Below are 13326 nucleotides of genomic sequence, written 5' to 3'. Positions count from 1 at the left end.
ATAGAGGGGTGGAAAGGGGAGGCCCTTTGATCTCTGGCAGTAGTGAGCGCTGAAGAAAAGAGACAGAGAGCAGCAAAGAAGATTGCAAACAAGGCATGCACTCAATTCCCAATAGTAGCATGAACACGAGAGGAAGAGACAGACAGAGAGAAAGATAGAAGGAGAAAGAAAAGTCGAGTAGATTGAGCGAGACAGAGATGGAGAGAGAGGATGACAGGGTCAGAGAGAGAGAGAGAGAGAGAGAGAGAGATAGAGAGGAACAGCAGAGAAGAGAGAGAGAGAGGATGAAAATGAAGTAGAGGGAAACAGATAAGACCAGGATGTTAAAAGGATTTGAGTCCGGGGGCTGTTTGGGGAGTTCTCCCAAGTCCTATGCTAAAGCAATTAGTACTGAACCCTTCTAGGAAAGTGCGGCCAAACCACAGCAGCAGTCTCTAACATAGTTAGCGTGTAACAAGCAAGTCAAACCCCATGGTCCCCATTAAACCTCAAGTTTTAATTAGCATGTCAGGATGGTGCTGCGTTTCACAACCCGTGAGTGTGCGTTCTCAAAAAAGTTGGCCCAGTGAGTCCACACATCCCACTTCAAGTGGAAACCCCGAGACAGTAAACAGAGCCACTGCGCTGCATTGAAAAGGCCTGTGCATGGTGATAACAAAAACCCAACATTAAATGTGAAAGGGATATTTCACAGCTGTTGCTAATATGGCTCCACTGTGGAAAAAAGTTGTGTTCCCCTTTGTTGTCAGGGAGTTTGAAACCAGCCCCTAAAGTTCACAAATGAGTAAAGAGTAAGAAACTAAGCAACTTTTGCTGCATAGTAAACAAATAAACTTCAAATACTAACACAAGGAAAGAAGAGTAAAAAATCTGAACTGACGCACGCACACAACACAACAGCAACACCTAGCAAAGGTTAGCTAACATTAGCCACCAATAGCTACTTGTCATATTGGACCATGTTAGGCCTGTGGCTGCAAAATCACAGAGTGAAGTGAACGAATGTGTGTTTTGTTGTATAAGAATTGAACTTTTTATTTGTAAGAAGACGGCATTATTTCCTCTCTTAAAAGTTACACAATTTCAGCAGCCCACAAGGAAGAGAACTAATTCCCCCAAAATTCAAAGCGCACTAGCTTCATCAAAGTAAATGTTTGAAAGTCCGCTGGAAAGAAAGAATGCTTTTAATCATAGTCATGATGAGACTTTTTTTTTTTGCGTGGGGGGTGAAGGGGTGTGCAGTCGTCTACCGGTGCACAGATCCAAGTAGCTCTGTCATTGATTGTCATTATCTCACTTAGACTTTTTATCATTCAGTCCACTGATTTATTTTACTTTTTGTGTTGTTGTTTTTTTTAAACAGGGACACTGCACCTTAATTAGCAGTACTGTTTTGTGTCATTAGTGTGTCTATATTGTGAGTTAGCCAAAAGCTATTTTTTGTCATACTCCTTGTTACTTTGTCACTTTAATTGGATAGAGACAGGGAGAGAGTGACAGGAAAGTAGGGGAGGGAGAGAGAGGATGATGTGCAGCCCGGGCTGGATTGGAACCCAGGCCCCTGCAGTAAGGACTGAGCCTCGGTGGTAGACTTTCTATCAGGTGAGGGCACCCCACATTTCAGCATAATCTAATATTACAATAATAATACACTTTCTATCAGAGAGTTAGATGAGAAGCAACCACTATTATGTCTGTATGGTAAGCTAGTTAGCTTAGCTAAACTAAGCTAATGAAAAGGAAAAAGGGACTGTTTTTAAAAACTTTTTGGTGGCAACCAGCAAAGAGTACATCAAAAGAAATTCGCTCCATTTTGTACAACTTTGTACCGGTTGTGATTTAATTTTGCCTCCAGAGCGGCCTCAGTTCTTTAAAGCAACAATGCAACCAGGAATTGTTGATTTACTAGTGTCATATAGTTCTCGCTGACTTATCTGCTTTCACCACCACTAGCCCAGGTGTCACTTCACTGTTCAGTCAATCATTTTTAGCAATCACCTGCCTCCTGTACCTTCATGTTCTTGTTCTCAGCTGACAGGAGTTGAACCTCAGCGTCTCCAGGTTTGACAGTTTGTGCATTTTCCACATCACTGCTGCACTGAGCTGTTATTTTAAATATACGTCAGTTAGCCTGAATCAGTCCTACCAGTGAGTCTCCTCTGACCTCTCTACCTCTCTCTCATCTTCCAGGACCACTACTGACTGGCGGCGTGTTTCACTCTGTGAATAACAGTTATCACTGGTTGCAGTGCGCCAAAAATCTCAGGAGGCTGTCACTTTCTGGAGCAACATGTCTGGCACCAACAACCACACTACATCTAAAGTCACTTAAGCCACACGTCTCTGCCAGTGTAACATTTAGTAGAACAGCAGCTGAACGTCTCATCCCTGTCTGCGTGCATTATGTTTCTGCTTTCTTTACATGTGACTCACTGCCTGGAGGAGTGAGTGGCTGACATGAACGGGGATGTGTAGCCAAGAAAGTGGATACTGACTGTGTTGATTTGAGGGCGTCAATTATCAGTTTAAAATTGTGAATTACAATGTTGTTTCTTCTCTGCGCCAGTTAAAATAGTCTGTTTGAGACAGGATTGGACAAACTGTACTCACTGCTTACCTTGGAATATGGCAGCGTTCTGGATGATGAGGCGTTTGAGTTGAGCACTAACAACCTGCAGACCAGACTCCATGTTGCTGCGCGCGGCTACCTGATACCGTTCCTCCATCTTCTTGGAACAGCAGGTCGGGCCTTTGGTTTGGCAAACCTGCAGATCTGAACCTGGCAGGAAATCAGCAGAGACAGGAAAGGAGTCTGGATGAGCAGGGGGAAAGGAGCTGGAAAAAGCTACTCTTGTTTAATTTTCAAAAACAGAAACTCCTCTTCCTTCTCACACTCACACACACACTCTCTCTCACACACACACACACGCACACACACGCGCGCACACGCAGAAGGATTCAGCTGCATCCCCTGCATGCTAAACACAGGAAACACTATCTCCAGCAGATTTTGCTGCCTTAATGAGCATATGATTATTATGTAGAGGCTGTGTTATTTAGCAGGGTTGAAGTAAAAAATAAATTACTTCCTAAAAAATGTGTCATTTTGATGCACATTCAAGCAATACACCAAGGCTGTGTTCTCCTCAGAGATCAGTTTGGTCAACACAAACTTTCCCACCACTCCAGGCTACACTTTTCACACCCAGGATCAAAAAAAAAGCATTTTTTACGCACAAATGTGAGGGCTGGGAGCATTGCAGCGTGCAGACAAACAAACCCAGGTTTCAGCATGCTTTTCACAAATGCATGACATAAAAAACAGCCACCAGTAAGATTGAAGGTGATGAAACAACATCTCCGCACCTGGCCACACACACTAAAGGTGAGAAATAATTGGATTCTCAGAACTCTTTTGAAAGGTGCAGATGTAAGCCAGTGTAAAAAAAAAAAAAAAAAAAAACTAAGGTGACAAGGACGTTTCATTGGGGCGATGTAGCCTATGTAGCCGTACACAACCAGATCAAAGAACAAACACCCTGAAGAAATTCATTTAATTTGAAAAAAAATCCCAGTGAGGAAGGAGATAAAGACGATGCGGTTACAATTTAGTCTGATCAAGGATAGCAACAGAGACTCAGCTGCTGCAGCAGTGACGGTGAGTGAACTGCAATTTTGTGTGATGGTGGACTAAAGGACGTCTTTTATAAGAGCTATTCTTTCTTGTTTTAATATGTCAACATGCACTACAACAATGTCACGGTAAAACTGTAAGATGTGTGTACTCTATTCTAAAAGTTCTGAAAAGGAATTTATACTGTAGTTAATACTAACATGGTTTTTACTTAATCATGATTTTACAAGACTTACAACATACATTTCTGTGTGAAAACGCCTCTTTAGAGAAAGAAAAGTTCACACACTGAAGCTGAAATTTCAAACCTTACTCCTCAATCACCCCTCTAAAATGATGCACACACACACAGAGACATAAATAGGGCACAGACATCTGATGTTTAAATACAAAGAGGAGTTCCTGTGAAACCCCCCCCCTAGTCTTTCTGTCCCATGTGGCTGTTGAAAGCTTCAGTGGAGACTGGAGTCGTAACGTGCCGAGCTGTGTAGAGGAGTTTTCTGCAGGATCTGCTGCCTGAGAGGCGTTAGTGACAAGGGCCTGATTGATGGCGTGGTAAACAAATGTCAGGGGAGCCTGCCAGCTTCAGCTGCTCGGGGTGCGGAGGATGAGGAGACGGAAGCTGAGAGTTGGGAGAGCTCGGAGTGTGAATGTAAATATATATAGTATACATATACATATTCATACTATATCAGCAAAGTCTTGATAACAAGCAGGAGGAAAGGCTTTTGTCAAGACTGAGGGTTTATCTTAATATGAAAATCTCTGCTGGTTTGAGGCTTTGTCTCTTTGAGATCTTCAAACAATAGATCTTCAGAAACAGAGCTCAGACTACAACAATGACAACAGCAGGCTTAGCGGGAAGTTAAACTAGCAGGAGACGCAACAGAGTGACAGTCCTGATAATTAATAGGTACTGGGGAGTCAAACAGAGAGCAGCTTCAGCTAAGTCCCTGCTCACTCCGGACTCCCATCAGGGTTTAAGGCGCACAGTCTAATGAGTGAAACAGGCAATAAAACTGTCACACAGCACCTTTTGTATGCATACTGACAGGCTTAATATCTTAAATCAATACCGACAAAGGACTCCTGACAGATAAGATCAACTTAATTTCAGACTGCAGGGGCAAAATTATTAAGCTGTCAATAGCACCACAGGTGAGGTGAGCGCTGCCCGGTGAGGGAGAGAGACGGGGATTTAGCAATTATCTCCAGCAAAACAGACAGTTTCATCTGCACTTTTGTCGTTTTGCAGATGATAAATGCGTTTCATTACAGAAGTTCCACAGCGGTGTGGAATAAGTGAGGGATTCGGCAGGGAAACGATTCCCCGCAGAGTTTCACAAATAATAAAATCACACCGTCTAAATAAAGCCTTCTTTCTGACTGACAGATCCCTTGGGAATAAGCTTCCTGCTTCTCCTTTTTGCTTTAGGCTCAGCTCTCCTTCTCCTCCCCCTGCTTTCTTTTCTTTTTTTTTGTATCCCTTGTCATCCTTGCACAGTTTTGTTCTGAGCTCGTTTCACTTCACCTACCTTGAGCTTAATAGAAATTAGGCAGTGAGAGCACCTTTCTATCGGCCTCTTGTTAGTTAATTAGTCGATTTTTGTGTCCTGATGGCCAGTTCCCTCAAACAAAATGAAGAAAGACACAGTGTGAGCAAGGAGCAATTTAGATGTAAATTTCTCCAACATACAATCTCAGTTCAAGGTGACGCCTTTAAATGGTTATGTACTTTCAATCAATAGTCTGAAATGGTGAGACAGACAATTCAACATGCAGAGCAGCTGCCGTTTTCATGAGTGTCAAGGTCTCTGAATGCCTTTTTAAGATCGCACTGATCACAATCCTTGGCTGCTTCTCTCATGATAAGGAAAGGTTTCAGTTGAAAACTCCAGCGAGGGCTAAGACAGTCCATGTGTACACAAAGATGACAAGAGGAGTCCCTCTCCTCACATCTTTAACAAGCTCAGGGACTCCAAGCCAGGGGAACGGGGACAGCCACAAATACAGTACATATCGCTCAAGTTTCCCAGAACCAATTAGAAAGCTATCACTATGCAAGTTTAATGATGAGACCATGGGGGAAAAACAAGTTGTATTAAGATATAGAATATGTTAAAAGCTGTTCATTATGAGCATAAATTATACATCAGCTCCCAGTGTTGAGTGGAAGCATGTGGGAATCCATGGCTTCCTCTCCAGGGCAAAATAAGCCAGTGTCACTTTGTAGAGACAATAAATGAAATGAAGAAAGCGCAATTTACAACCAACCTAAGGAATAATATTATCATTAGCTACTGGGGATTACAATTGTTTTAAGTATTTTTAGTGCTTTGCTCACTGCTCCACTTTAAGTCGTTTGATGAAGCAATAATTTGGGAGCTGGAAGCATGAATGTGAAAGAGTTTTTAAAGTGTACACACAAAACACAAGAGCCCTTCATTAGAGGCGGATTTTTCAAAAGAGAAAAACTGAATAAACAAAACACAAATCAGCATTTAATTAGACAAAAAAGAGCTGGTGCTACAGGTCAAACTGATCCACCTATTAGTCATGTCCAGTGTCATTTAAAAAGTAGGCACGTTTGTTCTTTGTTGTTCATGATAAACAACAAGCCTGGACGACCCGACCCTGCAGCTAATTACTGAGAGGTCCACATCCCCTGGACCTTTTTTTTGTCATCCTGCAAAGAAATATCAAACAACATGAAGCTATAATTGTTTCAGCTCACAGCCAAAAAAAAAAAAAAAAAAAGAGAGAAGAAAGGAAGAGAAACTCTTCTCTTGTAGGAGCACTATGCAAGAGTTTCTGTTGAAATAAGTGGCAGCTGTCACCTCAGCCTCCAGCAAACAAGTATTACTCTTCCATTTAGTGTGAATGTGATGCTCCTCTCATGAATCAGGTCAGCTGCTGCTGTCAGGGATCAACCACATCCCCCCACTCGAACCGCCGCTGACACCGATGGAGACGCTTTCACACTCATGTCCTGGGGTAAGTGCTCGGCTCTGCTCCCGCGCCTCTCGCACATACATGACGGCTCGGTGGAGTGACCTGACACCACTGCCTCCATTTCACCTTCAGACACTACAACCACCCACAGCAGCAGCCACAACAAAGATATGACTGCTACTACTCCTACAGCTGTGTGAGAGTTTTTCTTTTGTTTTTTCATATCTGCGCTGTAATGTTGTTTCTTTCCTCTCACTTCTTTTGAATCATGCTGGAGGAGAGAAAAACTTCAGCTTTTGTTTTTTTTTTGGTGTTTTGCCCCCTGGCACCACATGCAGCATTATTAGAATTCAGCTCTGCCTTCCTGCGGACATCTCCCTGAATCAGCCACCTCCCCCGCACAATACTACATATCAATACAGGCTACTTCACGTCTCTCTATCTCACACACACACACACACACACACAGAGACAGAGACAGAGACAGAGAGAGAGAGAGAGAGAGAGAGAGAGAGAGAGAGAGAGAGAGAAAGTGATACTTCCCCAGTCAAATCACAGCTAGCCATCCACTAAATTTAATTTCATCAATCTTTCATTTGCTGTATGCCTCAACGAAAAAACTCATGTTAAATCAGACTGCACGACAAGCCCCTCTGTTCTGCATTTACATGCCATATTTCTAGCAGGCACAAAGTTCTAAGTAATAACAGAAGATGTAACTTTGACTGAAAACCTTATTCTGTATAGATTAATGACAAGGATATATTATGAATGAGGCATGACCAAAAAAAAAAAAACACACAAAAATGTGCTAAATATAAAAGAAGTGAAGGCATATTTCAAGCTTTCGTGAAAAAAAAATTAGCTCATTAAAACAGAAGTGGAAGAGCTGTGATTCATGGAAATCCTACCTGCAGCACACGCACTGCAACATAACTCTGGTTCATTAAGGATATCAATTTAGATTTTTTTTACGCATTACTGTATAGGAAAGGATCGTGATGGACAAGTCAGTGCCATCCGTGGATATAAAGAAAGGTATGAAATACAGGAAACTGCTGGAAACATTATGATTTTTTTTTTTTTTAAAGGAGCAGTGAAAAAATGGAATATCATTTATATAGAAAGAGCATGTGTGACGACCCTCTCATTCCTGTGTGGCTATTAATTGGTTTGTGTGGCTTTTTCTTTGCGGTGTAGGTAGAAGGGGACTTCCACGATAATTTGGAGGACACTATCATTTTGTGCTATGTTTAAATGTCTAAATTTCTGTTATGTTTTTCTTCTCTCACTTTAATTCGAGTGTATCATTGCAGGGATAGAAGATTATGTCGCTGCTCGACGTGAGGGGTTTCTGGATCGATGCACTAAAGATCAGCTTATGAAAACTGCTGAAGGGTATGAAATCGATTGAAGTGATCTTAGTGATAGACGGTGTAAAGAAAACGTAATGGCTACGGTTAAACTGCAGCTGTGCTGGTTGCTAAACAAGAGAGACCTGGTCAGCCACTGGCAGCACAGTCGCTTTCAGCTCCGCCAGGAAACTTAACGTCTGAGCAGCAAGGGAAATTGCTTTTATTACAGTTGTCTCATGACAAACAGAAACAGAGGCTGGAACTGGAAAAGCTCGTAACATGTATGACTATGCAAGCTTTTAAAAATAATGAAGATTTTGTTGCAGTAGCAACTTTTCCTTCTAATGTGTGGATGTGTAAACTGACACGGAAACATCACCCACAAAAACTGAAGATATAATCATGCGTTAGGAAGAGTGACAGCAGTAAATGTGATTATTAGAGAAGCAGTAAATGTGATTATTGTTGATGATGTAATGTTTGGTATTGCAACTGGACACTGAAAAACAATCAATATTAAATTATTCCAGTGGAGTGCAGGACCCCCATACAGGGCCACAAGAGACACAGGAGAGGAAATCAGAAACTAAATGCTTGTGCTACATCAAATTATGTGAATTTTGTCAGACTTGCCCCCCGTCCTTGCTTATTTTTTGTGAACTGCATAATAATTTTTACGTCTGAAAATTATCCATATAATACAAAATTACTCTTTGGTCTTTTAGATAATGGGGTCACAATCCAAAAAGATTGGGAACCGCTGCATTATTCCATATAATTAATCACAATTTTACAAGGTTAAAGTCACTAATCTCTGGATTTACACATTATTGTAACAAAAATGTGAAGAGTCCTCACAGCTTTACTATATGAAAGACTTAATGCGGCATGACATCCTCCCTGCAGATCTAACTCCATTTATTATCTGAAGTGATTTTGAGATGTTTTGTGAAAGTCCAAACATTGTAAAAAAAAAAAAAAAAAAAATTTACAGTCAAATACTATACGCAGTAAATCTGTCCACTCCTCACTCACTAACAGGGCTTTTCTTTGGCTGTGAGTCCTGAAAACACATCCCACTCTGTTTAACTGCAGCTGTTCATAAAGGGAGGTCCTGAGAGCTCCCTGGGACTATGAGGGTTTAGGAGGTCTGAAGAAAATCTGCTTAATTTGTTTCATTTCTGCTTTATTTTACTCTAAGTGCTAATACTGAGCACACGCTGGGAATGTTTGTATGTTTTTTTTCTCAGAGGTTTAAAGGATAGCTTCATCATTTTTCAAGTCTGTCCATACAGAAACATACAGTATATGTCCCTATATCAAGAGTGATGTTGCTACACATGTCACCTATAAGGGAATATATATATACACATACATACATACATACATACATAAACATAGATATTTGTATGGGCTAGACAAACATGTATGTATACAATATATGGAACTGTTCCAATTTGTAGTAGGTTCTATATATAAAATAGATTTATGTTTTTATTTTACTTACATGTATTTCATATATGGAAATTCAGTATATGTACCAGTGCCAGACTAAAACATACCTTTTCATGACAGTAGCAGCAGCAAATCTCTCTTAAATTCAGTCCTGTCTCATGATTTTGTCCTGAAAGTCTCTCTCCTGCATCTTGCTACAGTCTGCCTGGACATCTTCACCTTTCTCCTTCCTGGCTGAAGAAGTTTCAGGATTTCTTTCCTGAACTGGCAGTAAACATCAAATGTGCAGTATGAAGGGAAAATATCTTCGACATATTTACCACGAACGGACAATAACACACTCCAGTGACAATGCAGAATCCTGAATTTACCTGCCTTAGTGTTGTTAGCCTTGCCTGCTCATAGTCTGGACTGCAGGGGAGAAGCGGGAACTTCGGTCTTGGCAGCATTTAACTTCCTGAACATACATCACACTGAATGTTTGCAGCCGCACTGCTAACGGCTAACTAACTCTCGGTTCCCTCTCTCTCTCTCTCTCTCTCTACGTACAGTAACAACGCACTGGGCTATTCCTGAAAGTATCTGCACTACTTCTGTAACAATGTTCAGCCTCAAACAAACTTGCACAGAGATGAAAAATTTGTTTAATTTGCTCGTTTACTTGCTACTGCTGACTCTCCAGGCTTGTTGCGCAAGTTTAGGTTCCACGCGCCTGCGCATGCGTATAATGCCGCGATATCATAACTGATCTCAGAACAGTAGAAGCTACAACAGCTTGAAGTCGAGCTAGCTTTCAGAGACAATGCCACGCTGCTACCACAAGAGGCCAGTATATTATAGTGATGAATGCATATAGGCAACAGATCCTTCAGAGACAGAACGCTGTTGTGAGATCAGATGTAAGGAGAGATATCGCTTCCACTTCAGTATCGTTCTTATTGATGATTATTGATTATTGATGATTTTTAGCTTTAACTGGGCAAGCTCACCTTGCTTGCCCGGTACGCCGCTGATATGTAGCTACATATACCACATTAGCGTATGGGTGTCTTAAAGCAATAGTCAGAAGACCGCATGAACATTGAACAGGTTTTGCTTTCTATAATAATTCCTCCTGTTCACACTGGCCATTAAAAGAACCCCCCTAATGCGCTTCTAGTGTAGGCGATGAGGGACAAAATAGTCCTTGTTCTGTCCAAGGAAAATATTTGAAAGTTTATCTCAAGCCAATATGAAGCTTCAGCAGTCAGCGGTATCTTCTATAATTATACTTTTTTTTTTATAAAATTCTTCGAGTTTTCCAGGACAGTTTTACCTAGTTCAGCTGCAGTAAAAGGGAAGTAACACAAAGAGGGAGTTTTGTACTAAAAAGCAGATAGTGAGGATCTTTATAAAAGTATAAAAGGAGAAATAATTACATCAAGCAATACTTATTTTAATGTTCATATGGGCACTATGGTATTATTATTTTAAGACAGACTTGAAAAAGTGTGATCCTACCCGTACAGTTTGTCGCCATTTGAGACTCAATGGGACAAATGTTACACTTCGGCGATGTGTAAAAAGTTCTGTCAGTGCGGGTCACACATACAGAACAAATGAAAATCCTCTGTATTTACCCATGATTTATAGCTGGGTTCTCTGCAAACAGAAATAATCTGTCATTTTCTTCAGGAGGAAATAGGAGGAGGAAATAGGAAATATCAAGCTGATAAAACAATATTTAAGTACATTATATCAGCTGTTACAGAGGGCGTAGTGTGTCTCCACGAGCCCAGACACAACATTAGTGTTCAAAGGTTTGTTACACCCTGTTAACCACTAATCCAGAAATCTTGTACTTATTGAACATGTATAAATGCAGTGCGTGATCATGAGTCACTCAATGTACAACCAGCTAACTTAGTAAAACCTGCATTTATTCTGCAACAGAGGATCCACTGGCATCATGGAAAAGTGAAAACCAAACTATGCCTTAACTGGCTGGGATGAATTGTCCTTTGGCTGACTGGTGAATTGATTTGTGTGTGTGTGTGTGTGTGTGTGTGTGTGTGTGTGTGTGTGTGTGTGTGTGTGTGTGTGTGTGTGTGTGTGTGTGTGTGTGTGTGTGTGGTGTCCAGATCAGAATGATTCCTCACAGACAGCCTCAGATTTCAGGAGGCTAAATAATTTCTCTTGGCCTGCTGTGATGACTATCCCCTTTGGCTGGCAGATAAAATGCTTGATGGCCTATAGGTGGAGGGTGTGTGACTAAAGATGGATGCATGGAGAAATATAGGGCTCAGTGGTTGCAGCTGCATGCATCCACAGATGGCAGATTAATATGTGGTGGAGGAAGCATGACAAAACATGCTTCAAAGCGCACTGCACATCTTTCCCACTGATTGATTCAAAGCCTTTTGTGATTGGTCACGCTCCTTCATGTTCACTGAACATTTAGAGTTATTTGGTAAACTCCTCTAAATCAGGTGGGAGTGAGATGTGTGAGAATGGAGAGAAAACACTTAACCCGGCACACTTCCCCATGCTGACATGACACCAAAATACCCAATTAACATTTTGCAGCTGACTGTAACTCGGCCACATGAAAGGGATCTCCATTTACATACTGAATCAGAATGCATGCAAAAGGCTCCAGCAGTACACCAACATGTTGTGTTGTTGTCTGGGGACTTATTCCTCTACCCCCCAAAGACCTGAGTTATTTCATCTAAACTCACTTTTTTTTTCAAGACACGTCCCTTTCTCATCGGAGACAGACTCAGTGACATTTGAGCTCCAGGGAACAATAATTATCCTGTTTGGATAGTTGCATTATTTGCTAAATTGTTTCCAGGGTGGTCACAATTCACATCACACCACTAATCTATATTCTGTGACAATGTGGCTCAGGAAAAACTGCCAATAAGAGACCAGCCTGGAACAAGACTATAAATCAACTCTCTTAAAGGAAGAGTGCTGATCTTTTCTTTGTGTGCACTCCATCAGCACAGAACAAACCTTAAACTAAAGCAGAAGATCCAGACCCACATAACATTGACCTGCAAAAAGATGCTGGTATCTGTTTCCCATGTTTCAAACAACTGACCAAATGAAAGTTGGGTGCCAGGAGAGGTTACTTGGCTCCATGTTTGGATCAATACTAGAACAAATTGATTCTGTAAGCTAACAGTTAACTGGTGGTGTATAAAACTTAACCTGCAGTTTAAACAGGATACTTAACATAGCCAATAGATTTTGTAGAGCAGGTTGGTAAATTTTCCGCCAGAGGGATGGAGAGTGTGTGTGGGTTGGCTCTCAATGCTGATACTGGAGAGGTCAGCAGCCTTGAAAAGAGCTCGACAGTGTTAGAGAACTGTTGTAATGGTTACGTCCCCTGAAACTGAACAGTGGAGATGAATTTGAGTGCTTACAATCAGAGCTGAAATCTATTTTAACCCACAGAGGTGCAATTACCAGACATCGTGTGCGTAAAGCATGGAGTTACAGGCTACTGTAGGTATAAGGCTTGAAGTTGATGAGTTACCTGACACCGGGGTTTCGGGGACCCATTTGGAGCCCGGGTGCAGAGACTGAAACACTGTGCGCACCTCCTGGCAGTTTGGCACCTGTCCGCCGGGCAGGGGGAACAGCTGGAGAAAGGCGCACAGGAAGAGCGCATTGTGGGCTGACGAACCAACCATGGCAGAGGAGCAGCACTTAGCCGAACCGGACAAAGCAGAGCAACAGAAGAGCTGAGATTAACTTCAGCACATTAAAAGTTACAGGAGGATCCCGCGGTTGCGCTGAAGAGATGAAGCTGCAGCTCCAGGATCTGCTCGGCTCAGCATCCTTTCTTTTTTTGTCTCTCCTGAACCGTGCGTCCTGCTGGAAAGCTGCTCGGCTGCGCCTCTTGGTGAAGCTACACCGATGCTGAGAACTTAAGAGTCC

The 13326-nt window shown here is 41.8% G+C and overlaps 1 protein-coding gene across 1 annotated transcript in view; it reads right to left on the bottom strand.

Annotated features, from left to right (window-relative positions):
- The window catches only part of gpc3 (glypican 3), a 98932-nt gene extending 85606 nt beyond the window's left edge, over positions 1-13326 (bottom strand). The window contains exons 1-2 of the mRNA XM_022751912.1: positions 12923-13326; positions 2618-2779 (exon numbers count right to left, since the gene is read on the bottom strand). Coding sequence (XP_022607633.1) covers positions 2618-2779; positions 12923-13079 — 319 coding nt within the window. The 5' untranslated portion in view covers positions 13080-13326. The remainder of the gene's footprint in view (positions 1-2617; positions 2780-12922) is intronic.

Source organism: Seriola dumerili, unplaced genomic scaffold (genome assembly GCF_002260705.1).
Source record: "Seriola dumerili isolate Sdu_G_001 unplaced genomic scaffold, Sdu_1.0 BDQW01000161.1, whole genome shotgun sequence".
In the NCBI taxonomy this organism is placed as follows: Eukaryota; Metazoa; Chordata; class Actinopteri; order Carangiformes; family Carangidae; genus Seriola; species Seriola dumerili.
The sequence above is the reverse complement of the archived record's forward strand: the minus strand, read 5'-3'. Positions and strand labels throughout refer to the sequence as shown.